We start from the raw sequence: 14,446 nt of genomic DNA on the forward strand, positions 1-14,446 counted from the left end.
ACTCAGAAGAGAAGCGAGAGCGGGGGATGGTGGAGGAAGGGAGTTGCGAAGGGGCAAGAGAGAGCTGGGGGAGAGTTGTTCCCTTCCAGTGGGAACCCACAAACTTCACAGACACATCACCCTATAATAATCCACTCAGGCTGGGAATTCCAGACCAGCAGCTCATACCTCAGGCAGGTAGTGGGGATTTGGCAGTTTGGTTGTCATATAGAACCTAAAGTTTTTATCATAATCAATGTCTGAGTCTCCAAGGCGAATGAGCAGTCGTCCACCACTTATGAAAGTCTGTTTCAAAAGAATGGGTTCCAGAGCTGGGTCCAGGGTTTCCCTAAGCTTAAAAATTAAAACAAAACAAAAAATACGAAAAACAAGCCGTTAAGATAGATGGCATCAACTTCTCAAAATTTATTTTGCACGAGCAATTTTTCGTGGTCTTCTAGATACTTCCTAATGTCCTCTCACTACCTGTAACAGTGTACATTTTCCAGTGATTATCTTATCAATAGTCTAAGGAAATAAGAACATGTGAAGGCAATACATCTATTTAGACTAATCTTGTGCACTCTTCATCCCCATGAGAAAGAAGCTAGGAAAGGAGAGTCACTGGAGGGTGGGCCCTCAACAGGCCCAGACACATGAAGATCTGCTCACTTTCATGGCTGTTCTAAGTCAGGACTTGGCAATTTATAGCCTGCGGGCCAATTCTGGCCCTGTGTGGCCTTTTTTTTATGGCCCTTGAGCTAAGAATGCTTTTTACCTTTTTAAAGGGTTGTAAAAGCAAACAAACAAAACTCCAAAACCAAAACAAAGAAGAATATTTATTCAGAGGACATTTGTTCAGAGAATATTGTACAGGGACTGTATGAGGGCTGAAAAAACTCAAATATCTGGCTCTTTACAGAAAAAGTTTGTGGAACTCTATTCTACATGACAGTTTTTTTTTTCCCCCTCAAAGCAAATCTGATTGTTGGTAAGAATTTCTGCATGCAGACATTGCCAACAGACCCCATGACAAACATCTTTATGTCAGTAGGTATGGGATGGAGGCCCAAAGCCCAGGAGCTGTCAAAATTTGATTGTAATCCATAGTTAACAAATCTATTTCACATTATGACATGGTAACTGACCTTGTAAATAAAATGAAAGTTTGAGATAAAATTTCCCTTACTACCCATGATACAATTTTGTGTTTTTAAAATTCTATTCTATTTCATTAAAAAATGCTGATAGAGATCAACTCACTCAATTTCACACCTATGAATGGCTGGAGACAAAGTGTGAAAATATCACCCTACAAATGTAGAAAGCGGCTACGTCTCTAACTCTAATGACGGCAAGTCACAGAAAGCAGGAAGGCCAGTCAGAATGCCCTGTTCCTGGCTGGGGCCCTGACCAGGGGTCCACCCCCATCTGAAGAGCACTCAGCTTCAGTTAAAAGGCTCTGCTGTCCAGGGGCAGACTATCATGGAAAGCCTTTTGTCCCCTGCCACGAGAGAAGAAATTCTCTCAGAACATCCCACGCCGTGAAGTAATCAGGGGTTTAAGAATCTAGTTCCAGGCTAACATGACTGTGCCAAAGATTTTGGGAGACCTCACCCTCTCCTGTAACTTCAGAGTTTGAATGAGGGCCCAGGGCCCATTACAGAACCTTACCTGTGTTGGTCAAGGCCAGAAGCCACACATGGAGGCTTCTTGTGCTCTTTGTAGCTCGACTTGGGAGTGTGGTAACTTGCTGTGGACTTTCTAGACAGTCAAAGCTGCTCAGACTGTTTATTTAACCTTTCTGTGCCTCAGTGTTCTCATTGGTAAAGTGGGATAATAGTAGTAACTACCTTGTAGGGTTGCAGTGAGGATTAAAGAGTTAACATATGTAAAATCCAAGAACAGTCTGGCATGTAGTGAGCACTCAATAAATGGTAGCTAGTGCTAATATTACTTACTATTCCAGACACCATGCCAGTGCTGCAGCTCAGCTGCCCCATGACAATGCTCTTTTTGGGCTTCTTGCCACTCTGCTGAAGCAGAGATTCTTCTAGGCATGGTTACACTGAGACTCAGCTTACAGCCCAGGCTTTTGCTTACTCACTGTTCTCTTACACAAATAGAATGGTAAGTTAGGGAAAGAACCACAATTATTCACCAATCTCTTTTGTGCCCAAGGCCTTTGCACATCTTATTCCCTTTGCCTGGGAAGCCCTTCTCTCTGAGCTCTTCACGTGGCTGAGCTCATCTTATAGGTCACAGCTCAAATGTTGCAATGCATCTACATTAGTCCCTCAACCCTGCTATTGGCTATGCTGCCACTGGGCTTGTTCCTTCAAAGCCTTTGCCACAAGTTCTCTTCTTCCCTTCCCTCTCATTTCCTCTCTCCTTTCTCCCTTTACTGTCTCTGTCCCCAACTAGATTGTAAGTTATCGAGGACAAGAACCACATCTGTATTGTTTGCCCTTGATTCTCAATGAATGTGTGTTGAATGAATGAATAACTTCAAAAACATCCACTCTTGGAGTGATTCTGAAGAAATGGAGCACTTAGACTCAACCAACACATTTAAAAAAAAAAACACCCAAAAGTTCATTTTTATCACATCACTTAATCTAATTCTGACCTTATGTTTAAGTAGCAAATAATATTTATACCCACTGGAGTGTTTTACTGGTTTCGCATCGTTAGCGTGTGTAGACAGTCCCTGATGGCACTACTGCTAACCATCAAGAGCCATGATGAGGCCTGAGCATCAGCAGTGTCAGAAAACAGAGCCCATCCCACTCAACACCAAAACAATGTCTGGAAACAGGAAAGTTCGTGCAATCAACAGATTGCTCCCCATATCAGAGTGTATTGTTCAAGGAACAAAGCAATTGGTTTGACCAATTTGAAAATGGAGCTGACTGGTGTCTTTAGCATGATACAGATATGGCCTGTATAGGATTCCGGAGATGATCTTAAAGTTGGGAACTAACACGAGAAAAGAAAAGTGAAATGCATACCTCTTCCAGTAAGACAGGTAAACCAAGTCGGATTGAATTTTCAAGTGTGCGTAAGAAATTACTATCTGTAAGCTTAATGATCTTTAACCCACTTTTGCTTTCCTTGTTCCTTATCCAGCGGTTTGCCTGTATAAGAAAGCACAGAGCACATCTGCTTTAGAGTTTTAGAAATGGCCAGAAAGTGAAAGTTTTTAGAGTGAGGTTTAGAAATTTTGTTCAATTTAGAAACAGTTTTGAAAGATAAAATAAAAATACCACTCGCAGCAAATAAAACCACTTTTTAAACCCAAAGTTTGGAATTCTTCCTTTATTCAAATTTGGAACAAATGAAGAAAAGACCCATCTAGGGAAAAAGCCCGTGTTTCAGGTCTTCAAGCTTGTCTGCTTTGCTTTCACAATGGCTGCCTTTTCTAAACCCCATTTAGCACAGTCTGATCCATGGACTTAGGAGGTGTAAGACGGGATTCTGTAAATTCCAGGCAGGCTTGCCCTCAAATTCGTCATACTGTGACTTCATGCTGACTCCTCAGACCTTTTAGGAACAAGGACTGTACAGGAATGAATTTCTGCTCCCACAGAAAACAGGGAACGAATGGTCAACCCCTAAACCAAACCAATCCAAATCAAGTATGCAGAGCACCTGGACTCTTCCCTTTCTACTTTCCACCTCCACCAAATGAGGGACCCGGTCTAGAAGACTTCTAAACTCCCTTCTAGGTCGACATCCCTAGGGTCTTACAAGATGTGAAAGTCCACTTTGACAATTTATAATAGCACAATATTAGGCAGAGTTAATAGGCTGCTCTTTAACTGAAGCATTAGTTACACACCTGATCTTGGGGATCAATCATCAAAGGCCACCGTCTCCCTTGAGTAACCAAAATGCCATTTTCCGTTGATATCATGTCACGGGGCAGGCCATCAGTGTTCCACTGCCGTATTTCGTAGGGATCGCCAAGAATGTTAATGAGACTGAAGGCAGGATCGATTGGGATCTCCAGAGACTGACAGTCCTGGATCCAACACTCTATAAGCTGTAGAAGGAGGAAAGCTTACTTTTCTAGGCTCAGAAGCACTCAGTAAATGAGGATACACGCAAAATGTTGGGTTAGGAACAAGTCCTACCGGTCTTCATAGGCATTCTGGCATCAGAACACGAGACACAGGAAGCGGACTGAAACTATACTATTAACTAGCTGTGGCTTTGGACATGTTAGAGCCCCTGTCTGGACCTCAGTTTTCTCATGTGTAAATGACAAGGGCTGTCACAGTAGTCTTCAACCAGGGGTATATTACCCCTCCTGGGAGAGTCTGGAAGCACATGGAGAAGTTTCAGGTTATCACAATGACTGTGGGTCCTACTAGCAATTAGTAGGCGGGGCAGAGGGATGATAGCATCTTACTCCTTCAATGAGTGGTACAGTCATGCATAACACAGAACTGTCTGTCCCGCAAGAGCAACTCTGGCACATCATGACCCCTGAGCTCCTGTAGAGTCTATATGAGTCCTATACTAACTAGGGTTTATAACTCAAGGACAAGGGCGAAACACTTTTAGGAAGGCATTTCATAAAAATGGCTTGAAAAATCTCTCCAAATAATTTAGTTTCCTGCACCTTCTCATTGCCCAGCCCTTTGTAGCAGTCTCACCAATTCAGAACACTTTGTCTTGGCTGACTTTAGATGCCATTTCTGATCATAAGGGTGGGGGACTCCCTGTCCCTTTTTCTTCCCCCAGGTTCTTGTGCTGTGTAGGAAAGTGGTGAATAACTTTCTAAGGCAGCAAAGGAAAGGGAGGAATGTGGTAAGGGAAGCCTAGGGTAGACCGTCGCTGGCTGACGGGGGAGGTGGCGGGCTGTGGAATGTTTAAGTAAGTTTCCATCATGGAGAACCTCTCCCTCTATACTCAGAAGAATGCCATTCCCCTGTCCTCCCACCACAGTTTCAGCTGCTTCTCACCAGTCCTTATAGAAAGCAATTTACTCACCGACTGCCTGTACTGGGCTGTGAAGGCCCCATAATAGGCGACACAAGCTGCTGCTATGAACACATTCCCAACGATATTTCCTATTTCCTCATGGGATTTCTGGATGCTTTCTTCCCATCGAACTTGCTCATCTCCTAGCGCAGCTGTCAGCTTTCCAGCACGCACCAGACGTGCTTTCGTTAGGGCCATAGTCTTGGCTGGACAATTTTAAGAAAATCAGGTTATGTTATTCCATAATTGCCTAAAATATAAGAAGTTTATTCACCTACTTCAGTTTATAGTGGAATTAGCATTACTTAGCTAATGATGTCAATACATCTCTATGATAGCTCACGGCAGGTCAGCATTATTTCCTATTTCAGAACCAAGTCCAAGTTTGCCTCTTCCATGCAAAAAGCTCCTTTTTGATACTCCATTACTCTTGCTGAAGATGGTCTTCTTTCCATGCCCCTGTAGTATTTATTTTCTGGATCAAATTCATATGCTATTTTGTGTTATAATGCAACGTGCTCCAACAAGCCTTATTCAGGTATAGAAGTTGAATGTATACAATATGCAGTTCTTCTAATTTTATACCAGAAGGCTAATGCAATCATCTAATGGAAATATGCCCTACACATTGGACAGCAGCTGAGATCTGGCTGCCTGAAAACTCCTTCTACTTTTGAAAATAAGGCATTTCACGACCAACATAAATCTTATGAGTTACTTACCCAGACTTTCTTTCTCATTCACACCTTTGTCATATTCATCTTGTAAGGCCTGTATTTGACCTTCCACGTTTTTTAGTAATGCTTGCTTTTCTTTCAGAGTAGCCATAGTAATATCAAGTTCAGCCTAATAAAAATCAAGTAAATATTTAAGAATAGGCCCACAAAAGGTTAAATTTTTCCATTTATAATAGATTTTCTAGAAAAAAAGCATTTATGTTCTCTTTTCATGTCCTAAAAGATTTTGATATAATATACAAAGTTAAAGCAAATATAAACTAGAGTAAAAATATAAGAGCAGAAGCAAACAGAACAAAACAAAACAAAAACAAAGTCCAGCAAAATAAATCACAGAAGGAAGAGAGAAACAGATGTGGCAAGCATTTGGGATGAATTGGTTTACAATAGATTATTAACTTTAGATGATGAAACAAATTAAATATTCACGCAATAGTAAAAACTAATATTTCCTAACTAGTTCTCTAGAGTCCATATCCAGCCTGCTGCCTACTTCTGTACAGCTATTGAGTTAAGAATAGTTTTACATTTTTAAATGGTTGGGGAAAAACCAGAAGAATAATATTTCATGACACATAAGATATGAAATTGGAATTCCAGTGTCCATAAATAAAGTTATATGGGAACACAGCCATGTTTATTCATGGATGTATTGGTGATGGCTGTTTTTGTGCAGTAACGGCAGAGTTGAGTAATTGCAACAGAGACCACATAGCCGGCAAAGCTTAAAATATTTACTCTCTGGATCTTTACAGAAAAGGTCCGCCGACCCCTGCTCTATAGCCATGGCTCTTTTGGTAACCTGCTTCACTAACTGATCATTCTTTGTTCTGCTTGGGACATCAGATCTGATTGTGGGTTAAGCTGGTTTTAGAACGTTGGATGATACCATCAAGTGTGGGAGTATTTAACAAACAGACATATAAGAGCATCAGATGCTAGAGGTAAAAGGCGCCTCAAAAATACCATAGGCCTGGGGGCCAGCCGGTGCCACAGTGGTTAAGTGCGCACGTTCTGCTTCGGTGGCCCAGGATTCGTCAGTGTGGACGTGGCACCGCTTGGCAACCATGCTATGGCAGGCATCCCACATATAAAGCAGAGGAAGATGGGCACAGATGTGAGCTCAGGGCCAGCCTTCCTCAGCAAAAAGAGGAGGATTGGTGGCAGATGTTTAGCTCAGGGCTAATCTTCCTCAAAAACAAAACAAAACAAAACAAAATAACCCATAGGCCTGATGGTATAAATATATTAAGGATTCATTTTCCTTTTATGTTGGAAGAGGGCTGATTTTAGAGGTCGTTTCTGAAAAAATAACCTTTGCCAGCTGTTTTTTAAAACAAAAGCTAATTTTCAAGAGCACTATTATGATGTACGTTGCGTAGGTCACAGCAGCGTTATAAAGGGAGGCTGAATGTTAATGATCGTGGCCTTCACTGTAAAACAGCACAACGCAGATGATGTACCTGTGCAGCCCGGAGTTTCTGTCTCTTGGGTTCGACTTCTTTGACTACCCGAGAGTACAAGTCCATTGCTCTCACCCACATGCACATGGATTTACATGCTTTGGACACTTTCTCTACTTTTTCAGGCACGAAATCAGGATTATTAATATACTTTTGAAGCTTTGCCAGGATTTGAGGCTTTATGTTTTCCTTATCATATTCTAAAAGTCTTCTTAGAAAGTTAGAGTCACCAAGAAGTTGCTTTGCTGTTGGCCAATCAGGCCTGAAAGACAGACATGAAAGTTAATAGCATTGTAATAAAATAATAGAGGAACAAAAGAAATGTCTTCCTCTGAGAACACTGAGAAATTATTCCAATAAGCGGGTAGTTTTCATCTCAATACCATAATCCCACTAATTGGCAGTTATGTGCATCACAATCCATGGGGAGACAGGTAATTGGATGACTAATGTTCCATACAACCTGGTTTTGGTAGAGAAAGAATTATAAAATCATCAAGTTTTAGTAATGTAAGCTGTTATAGAAATAATAGTTTTATTTTTAAAATGCCCCAGGCACTCTCATTTTTACCCCCTGTGCCTTAGTTTAAATCCTTAAAATCTCTTGCCAGGACACCACAATTACCTTCTAACTGGCTTTATGTCTCTCAGTCAACCTTGCCCCTTGTGAACTTTTCCAAGTTGGACTTTCTCAAATGAGAATCCAATTAGGTCAAAAATGTGCGGTGGCTCTCAATCCCCTCGGGCCAGGGCTCTCCATCTGTGCTTTGCAGAGCCCCCAGGCCCCACTGAGGTGCTGGCCAAAGGGTCTTAGGGAAGCCTGGCAGGGGGGTGCTCTGGGCCCTCTACCCTTGCTCTGAGTTGTTTTACATAAAAACTTTTCTTATAATTTTTTTATTGAAGAAAAGATTGTATTACTAAAGAAAGTTTGAAAACAACATATCACCAAGATGAAACCTGAACTGCTTAGCACAGCATACAAGAGCTTTCATGATGCAGTCACAGCCATCCCGCCCAGCCCCATTCCCTTCCATGAGCATCAAAGGTCTCTGAGTTCTCCCCATGGTCCCTCTTCACCTGAACATCATCTCCAGAGAAATCTGCTCACACCTCCTAGGGGCACTCTGTTCTCGGAACTTCTAATATTATGCAACTCTCGCATGCCTTAAAATTATCATTTTTCATATCTCTCTCCCCAGTATACTGTAAGTGCCTTGTAGGGAAGAACTTGATATCTTCCATCATCTAGCACAAACTAGATGTTCAAAAAAATGCTTGTTGAATCAATTTGTTGAACGACTGACTGGATCAATGAGAGGGTAGAGAAGAGAATGAAAACATAAATGAAAATAGAGAAAAGCAGCAAAGGAATTCCACCAGGCATTTTGGTGATATATGATTCTGAACTACTCACTTGGCATTCAAGAGGATGGAAATTGCTTCCATAACCGTCATGACCAGATCTGGGGGCTTTGTAAAGACTCTGATTTCAGATATGTCTGCTTTATCTAAGGAATCCAGGGCTTTATTAGCAGCATCGAGTGCAGGCAGAGCCTCTTCAAGGTCTCTTTGAGCATCATCAGCTATTGCTTGGGTTTCTTCAGCTTTCACTTTTGCTATTGCTTCCTCTTCTTGCACAACGTGACGGACCTAACCATTGAAATACGACTGCTTAGGTGGTCTCAATATTTGAATTTCAATGTTTAAAAGCAAAGCCAATAATAATGAGTCATATTTGCCCCTTTGGATTAGAACAATGATGAAAGAGGATTAGCCATATTACATTTTATGCTATCCTTTGTCCATCTCATGCTATGTTGATAGAATAATGGAGACAAACTCATTAGAAGAAACAGTTCTTCTTAGGAGAAGAGTAGCTGCTTTATATTTGTGCGTGGTACTTTTCTCACAACTCTCTCTGTCCCACTCATTGGGTTCACTCATTCTCAGGGAGAAAACCAGGCTGACTTACTGAAGGGAGACTGTTTACAACTTAAAAGCATTGATAAATCCATCTATTACTTAATTGTTTGAATGACATAGAACCCAATCATACGTCATTACATCTAAGTGATCAGTTGATGATGGAAGCCTTCTCACCCAGAATGTCAGGTAATGCAGCGTACCTGATCGGCATTTTCTTGATCCACCGCCAATTTGTCCATCAGGGCTTCAACATCTTGTGATTTTGTCAAAAGGACGGGTTCCAAAGCTGAAAGATCCAATTTCATTTTATCTACTAGTACGTTGGTTTCTAACAGCTTGGTGAGACCATTCTTCACCCGGTCACATGCCTAGATGACAATGAAAATAACTATTTTAATGAGTATTATACACTATAAGTTTATTGACATCTCTTACTCATGTACTAGAATTTTACATCTACAGAATTGGTAAATCAGTTTATAATACTTAAAATTGTGAATGTGCAGAAATCTTCAGGTAACAGAACTCTAGGAAATGGCCATGAGATTGACCACGGTGGGCTTGGATCCATGCCCCCTGGCCACAGCAGTGGGACATAATTGGACTGTGGGCTCACGGAGGGCCCACGTTGTATTATTTTTATTCCCTGTGGTAGCTTGGTAGCATGTTGAAAGAATGAGGGACAAGTTCAGATAGGAATTCCTGGAGGCCACGGCTCTGGGAACTTGTTTCCTCAAGATGGGTCAGCAGGGCTGAGAAGCCCCAGGGAGACAGTGTCCTGGGTACTCAGCTCTGGTTGATGGACCTGAACCCTACTTCCCAGTGGAGGGAAACTCTTGACTAGGGGCATGGGGTGGTATGTGGTAGAGGAGGCATCTGGGAGTAACTGTGTTTTGAAGGTGAGTCAGAAAGCTTGGTTCAAATTGGCAGTCAAAATATTTGTCAAGTTATTTTACAAAGCATGTATTTATTTACCAGGTAAAAATCCTCAGAAAAAGATTAAAAATATCTAAATGCTAAATACTTCCATCTTTACTGTGTTTAAAATATTGAAAGTTTTAGGTCATCGTGTTAATAGCTTGATGAGGAGGAGGATGATGATGGCAGCCAGTATTTTCTGAGCACTTCATATGCATCAGATCTGTTCCAAGCATTTCACAAACAGTATCATATTTAAATACCACAACAATCCAAGAGATAGATAGAAATATTTTGTTTGTTTGTTTGTTTTCTTTTGAGAAAGATTTGCCCTGAGCTAATATCTGCTGCCAATCCTCCTCTTTTTGCTGAGGAAGATTGGCCCTGAGCTAACATCTGTGCCCATCTTCCTCTACTTTATATGTGGGATGCCTGCTACAGCATGGCTTGATAAGTGATGCATAGGTCTGTGCCCCGGATGCGAACTGGTGAAACCCAGGTTGCTGAAGTGGAGTGTGCAAACTCAACCACTGCGCCACCAGGCTGGCCCCAGATATAAATATTTTAAACCTTATTTTCTACTAAGACTTAGAGAAGTTACAAAATGTGCTGAAGGTTGTGCATCAAGAAAGAAGTGGAGCATAGGTTGTACATAGTCTGGCTGACACCGGGGTCCTTGTCCTCAATGGGAACCATTGACACATGTTAGACCACCAAATCCCATCTCTATTGCTTAACAGAAAGTTTTCCTTCTTATTAAATACTGCAGAGATGACTAGTTCTCTACTTAACTTTGATGCTGTTGCAATGTCCATAGCATTCTACTGAGTCAAGGACACTTATGTAAATAATAGAAGACAAATATAAATATCAAGGAAGAGGAAGGCCTCTGGACCGACAACAGGAGACACTTTTTTGTCATATTGTAGGTTGTCAAGAGCACATGTCAGGGTGGAGAGGGCTCTGGTATGTAAGATGGCACATAGATATTCCACTCATTCTGGCAAAAGTTTTGAGTTCAAGCAAAAAAAACCAAGTTTTTTATTGATAATATTAAACTTACTGAAACCAACTGCTTCCTTTTTTCATGCAGCATAGATAGGTAGAGATTGATGAGTTCCAAGTAGGAGGTGGGCGTTGTGTAGTATCGTCTCCGGAGCTCCATGTAATAGCGTTCTGCCATATTGGAGACACTCAAGTGAACATTCACACACATGAGGGAAAGCTTTTCTTTCAGCTCTTCACTTCCAGCATCCACATTTGAGAAAAATGTCTTTGATACAGAAAGAAGTGCTTCTCTGGGCCACTGTAATGAAGACATAATTTGGAAAATCTGTTGCTCATTTCCATAATGTATAATTTAACAATTAAGAAAAATGGATTTGTCTGGAACTCTTCCTTGCCTTGTCTACTCTTTCACATAGTTAACTTCTGCTCATGTCTATGATGTTCAATGGACTGAAGGGCTGTGTTCATCAGAGAGGGGTGTGGGTCTGCATTTGTTATCCCCAGCACAGTGTCTGTCACATAGAAGTTGTTCAATAAACATTTGTTGACTGAATGAATAAATGACTGAGTGTCTTTAGAATAATTCCATGAATAAAATCACATACATGATGAGAACCGCATCTGTTTACCTCACTCTGTTTACCAGGCAGTTCGGATTTCAGGTCCGTTATTGTAATTACTGTCTTGCTCATGTCAGCTTCCTTGTTCCTCTCTTGTGTCTTTGAGCTCACCTGAACCCTAGTCAACTGCAAATCTCTGTTACTCCATGCCTGCAACTGTGTAGCTGAGCGTGGCTGGAGAAAAATGCACAACCATGCTGACTGGCCTCACTTTAAACTCATGACAGCTGGCTTGAGTGGGTTCTTACAGCAGCCCAGAAATGTCTCTACATTTTCTAATACATCACTTTTGTACTCTCCTAAGTGAGTATTTCACACCCTATTCTACTTCCTCAGACTGCTAGCACTTCCTTTTTCCTCTTCATTCTCAGCTGATGATTTTGCTTCCCACATCACTAAAAAAAGAAATAGAAGCAATGAAAACAGAAATTCAGTGAGCTCTCATCCCCACATCTTCCCATCTACCTGCATCTATGCTGATATACTCAGCCTTCCCTCCTGTTACTCTAGGGTAAGCTGTGCATGCTCCCTGCCCAGGTCAGCCCTTTCAGTGATGCCTTGATTCCATCTCTTCTTGCCTATTCAATGATATTGGTCCAACAACGCTTAATCTGTCTGCTGCACTATCCATATACTTCTCTTTTATGGACCATTTCCATCAGCACACACACATATGCCATTTGTGTTTCCCACTTAAAAATACTTCCCTCTTGACCTCACATATCTCTCCAGTTATTACCTATCTCTCAGTGTTCCTTTGGGGCAAAACTCCTTGAAAGAGTTGACTATACTCACTGTCTCTGATTCCTCTCCCCTTTTCTCTCGAACCTTCTCCCCCATCGCTTCACTGAAACAGCTCTTGTCAAGATCACTGATAACTTCTACACTGCTAAATTCAATAGTCTCCTCTTCCTTTATAAATTCTGTTTTGCCTTTGTTTCATGATTATTTTATCATCCTTTATATATGAGTAAATTCCCAGCAGACTTTAAAGCTAATGCAAGTACCCTTGAGTTATTCTTGGATGATGTGTTACCCCTTTAAAAATAAAGCAAGTCTAACTTCTCAAAGAGATAGCCTGGAATGTCACCAACCTGGACAAACCAATCAATGGTGCAGCAGTTCACAAGGGATGGAAACATCCGGCATCGGGATCGAAAGGCCTCCCCAACAGGGCTCATGCAGAGGACAATGTGCAGCTTCTGACGGACTTTGCTGATAAAGTATTGAAATACCTGATAGAAAAAAGGTATATTTCAATTTAAAATAAGGGTGAAGCATGGTTCAACATCTGCGAATCAGTCAATGTGATAAACCACGTTAACAAAATGAAGGATAAAAATCGTATGTTCATCTCAATAGAGCAGAGAAAACATTTGACAAAATTCAACATCAAGTTATGACAAAAACTCTCAACAAAGTGGGTACAGAAGGAACATACCTTAACATAATAATGACCATATATGACAAGCCCTCAGCTAACATCATATTCAATGGTGAAAAGCAGAAAGCATTTCCTCTAAGATCAGGAACAAGACAAGGATGCCCATTCTCACCATTTTTATTCAACATAGTATTGGAAGTCCTAGCCAGAACAATTAGGCAAGAAAAAGAAATAAAAGGCATCCAAATTGTAAAGGAAGATGTAAAACTGTCACTATTGGTAGATGACATATATCACATATAGAAAATCTTGAAGACTCCATCAAAAAACTGTTAGAACTAATAAATTTAATAAAGTTGCAGGATACAAAATCAATACACAAAAATCTATTGCATTTCTATACACCAACAGTGAACTATCAGAAAGACAAATAAAGAAAACAATCCCATTTACAATTGCATCAAAAAGAATAAAATATCAGGGCCAGCCCAGTGGTGTAGTGGTTAAATTCATGTGCTCTGCTTTGGCAGCCCAGGGCTCATAGGTTCAGATCCTGGGCATGGACCTAGCACCACTCCTCAAGCCATGCTGTGGCAGCGTCCCACATACAAAACAGAGGAAGATTGTCACAGATATTAGCTCAGGGCCAATCTTCCTCACCAAAAAAAAGAAAAAGAAGAAGAAGAATAAAATATCTGGGAATAAATTTAACCAAGGAGGTGAAAGACCTGTATATTAAAATTTGTAAGACATTAATGAAAGAAATTGAAGAATACACAAATAAATGGAAAGATATTCTGTGCCCATGGTTTGGAAGAATCAATATCGTTAAAATGTCCATACTGTCCAAAACAATCTACAGATTCAATGCAATCCGGATCAAGATTCCAATGGCATTTTTCAAAGAAAAGGAATAAATAATCCTAAAGTTTGTATGGAAGCACCAAAAAACCCCAAATAGCCAAAGCAATCTTGAGAAAGAAGAAAAAAGCTAGATGCATCACACTCCCTGATTTCAAACTATATTACAAAGCTATAGTAATTAAAACAGTATGGTTGGCATAAAAGTAGACACATAGATCAATGGAACAGAGAGCCCAGAAATAAAACCACACATATATGGTCAATTAATTTGCAACAAAGGAGCTAAGAATATACAATGGGGAGAGGATAGTATCTTCAATAAATGGTGTTGGGAAAACTGGACAGTCACATGCAAAAGAATGAAACTTGACCACTATCTTACACCATACACAAAAATTAACTCAAAATGGATTAAAGACTTGAACACAAGACCTGACACCATAAAACTCCTAGAAGAAAACACAGTGGTAAGCTCCTTGTCATAGGTCTTGGCAATTATTTTTTGAATCTGACACCAAAAACACAGGCAACAAAAGCAAAAACCTGTAATTGGGACTA

At 40.7% G+C, this 14,446-nt stretch overlaps 1 protein-coding gene across 2 annotated transcripts in view; it reads right to left on the reverse strand.

Annotated features, from left to right (window-relative positions):
- Positions 1-14,446, reverse strand: part of DNAH6 (dynein axonemal heavy chain 6) — a 249,696-nt gene that overhangs the window by 80,358 nt on the left and 154,892 nt on the right. For both annotated transcript variants that reach the window (XM_046660053.1, XM_046660052.1), the window contains 10 exons: positions 12,735-12,875; positions 11,076-11,318; positions 9,295-9,462; positions 8,583-8,818; positions 7,169-7,430; positions 5,691-5,814; positions 4,978-5,174; positions 3,821-4,024; positions 2,991-3,116; positions 169-333 (listed from right to left, as the gene is read on the reverse strand). In XM_046660053.1, the coding sequence (XP_046516009.1) occupies positions 169-333; positions 2,991-3,116; positions 3,821-4,024; positions 4,978-5,174; positions 5,691-5,814; positions 7,169-7,430; positions 8,583-8,818; positions 9,295-9,462; positions 11,076-11,318; positions 12,735-12,875 (1,866 nt within the window). The remainder of the gene's footprint in view (positions 1-168; positions 334-2,990; positions 3,117-3,820; positions 4,025-4,977; positions 5,175-5,690; positions 5,815-7,168; positions 7,431-8,582; positions 8,819-9,294; positions 9,463-11,075; positions 11,319-12,734; positions 12,876-14,446) is intronic.

Source organism: Equus quagga, chromosome 5 (assembly GCF_021613505.1).
Source record: "Equus quagga isolate Etosha38 chromosome 5, UCLA_HA_Equagga_1.0, whole genome shotgun sequence".
Classification (NCBI taxonomy): domain Eukaryota; kingdom Metazoa; phylum Chordata; class Mammalia; order Perissodactyla; family Equidae; genus Equus; species Equus quagga.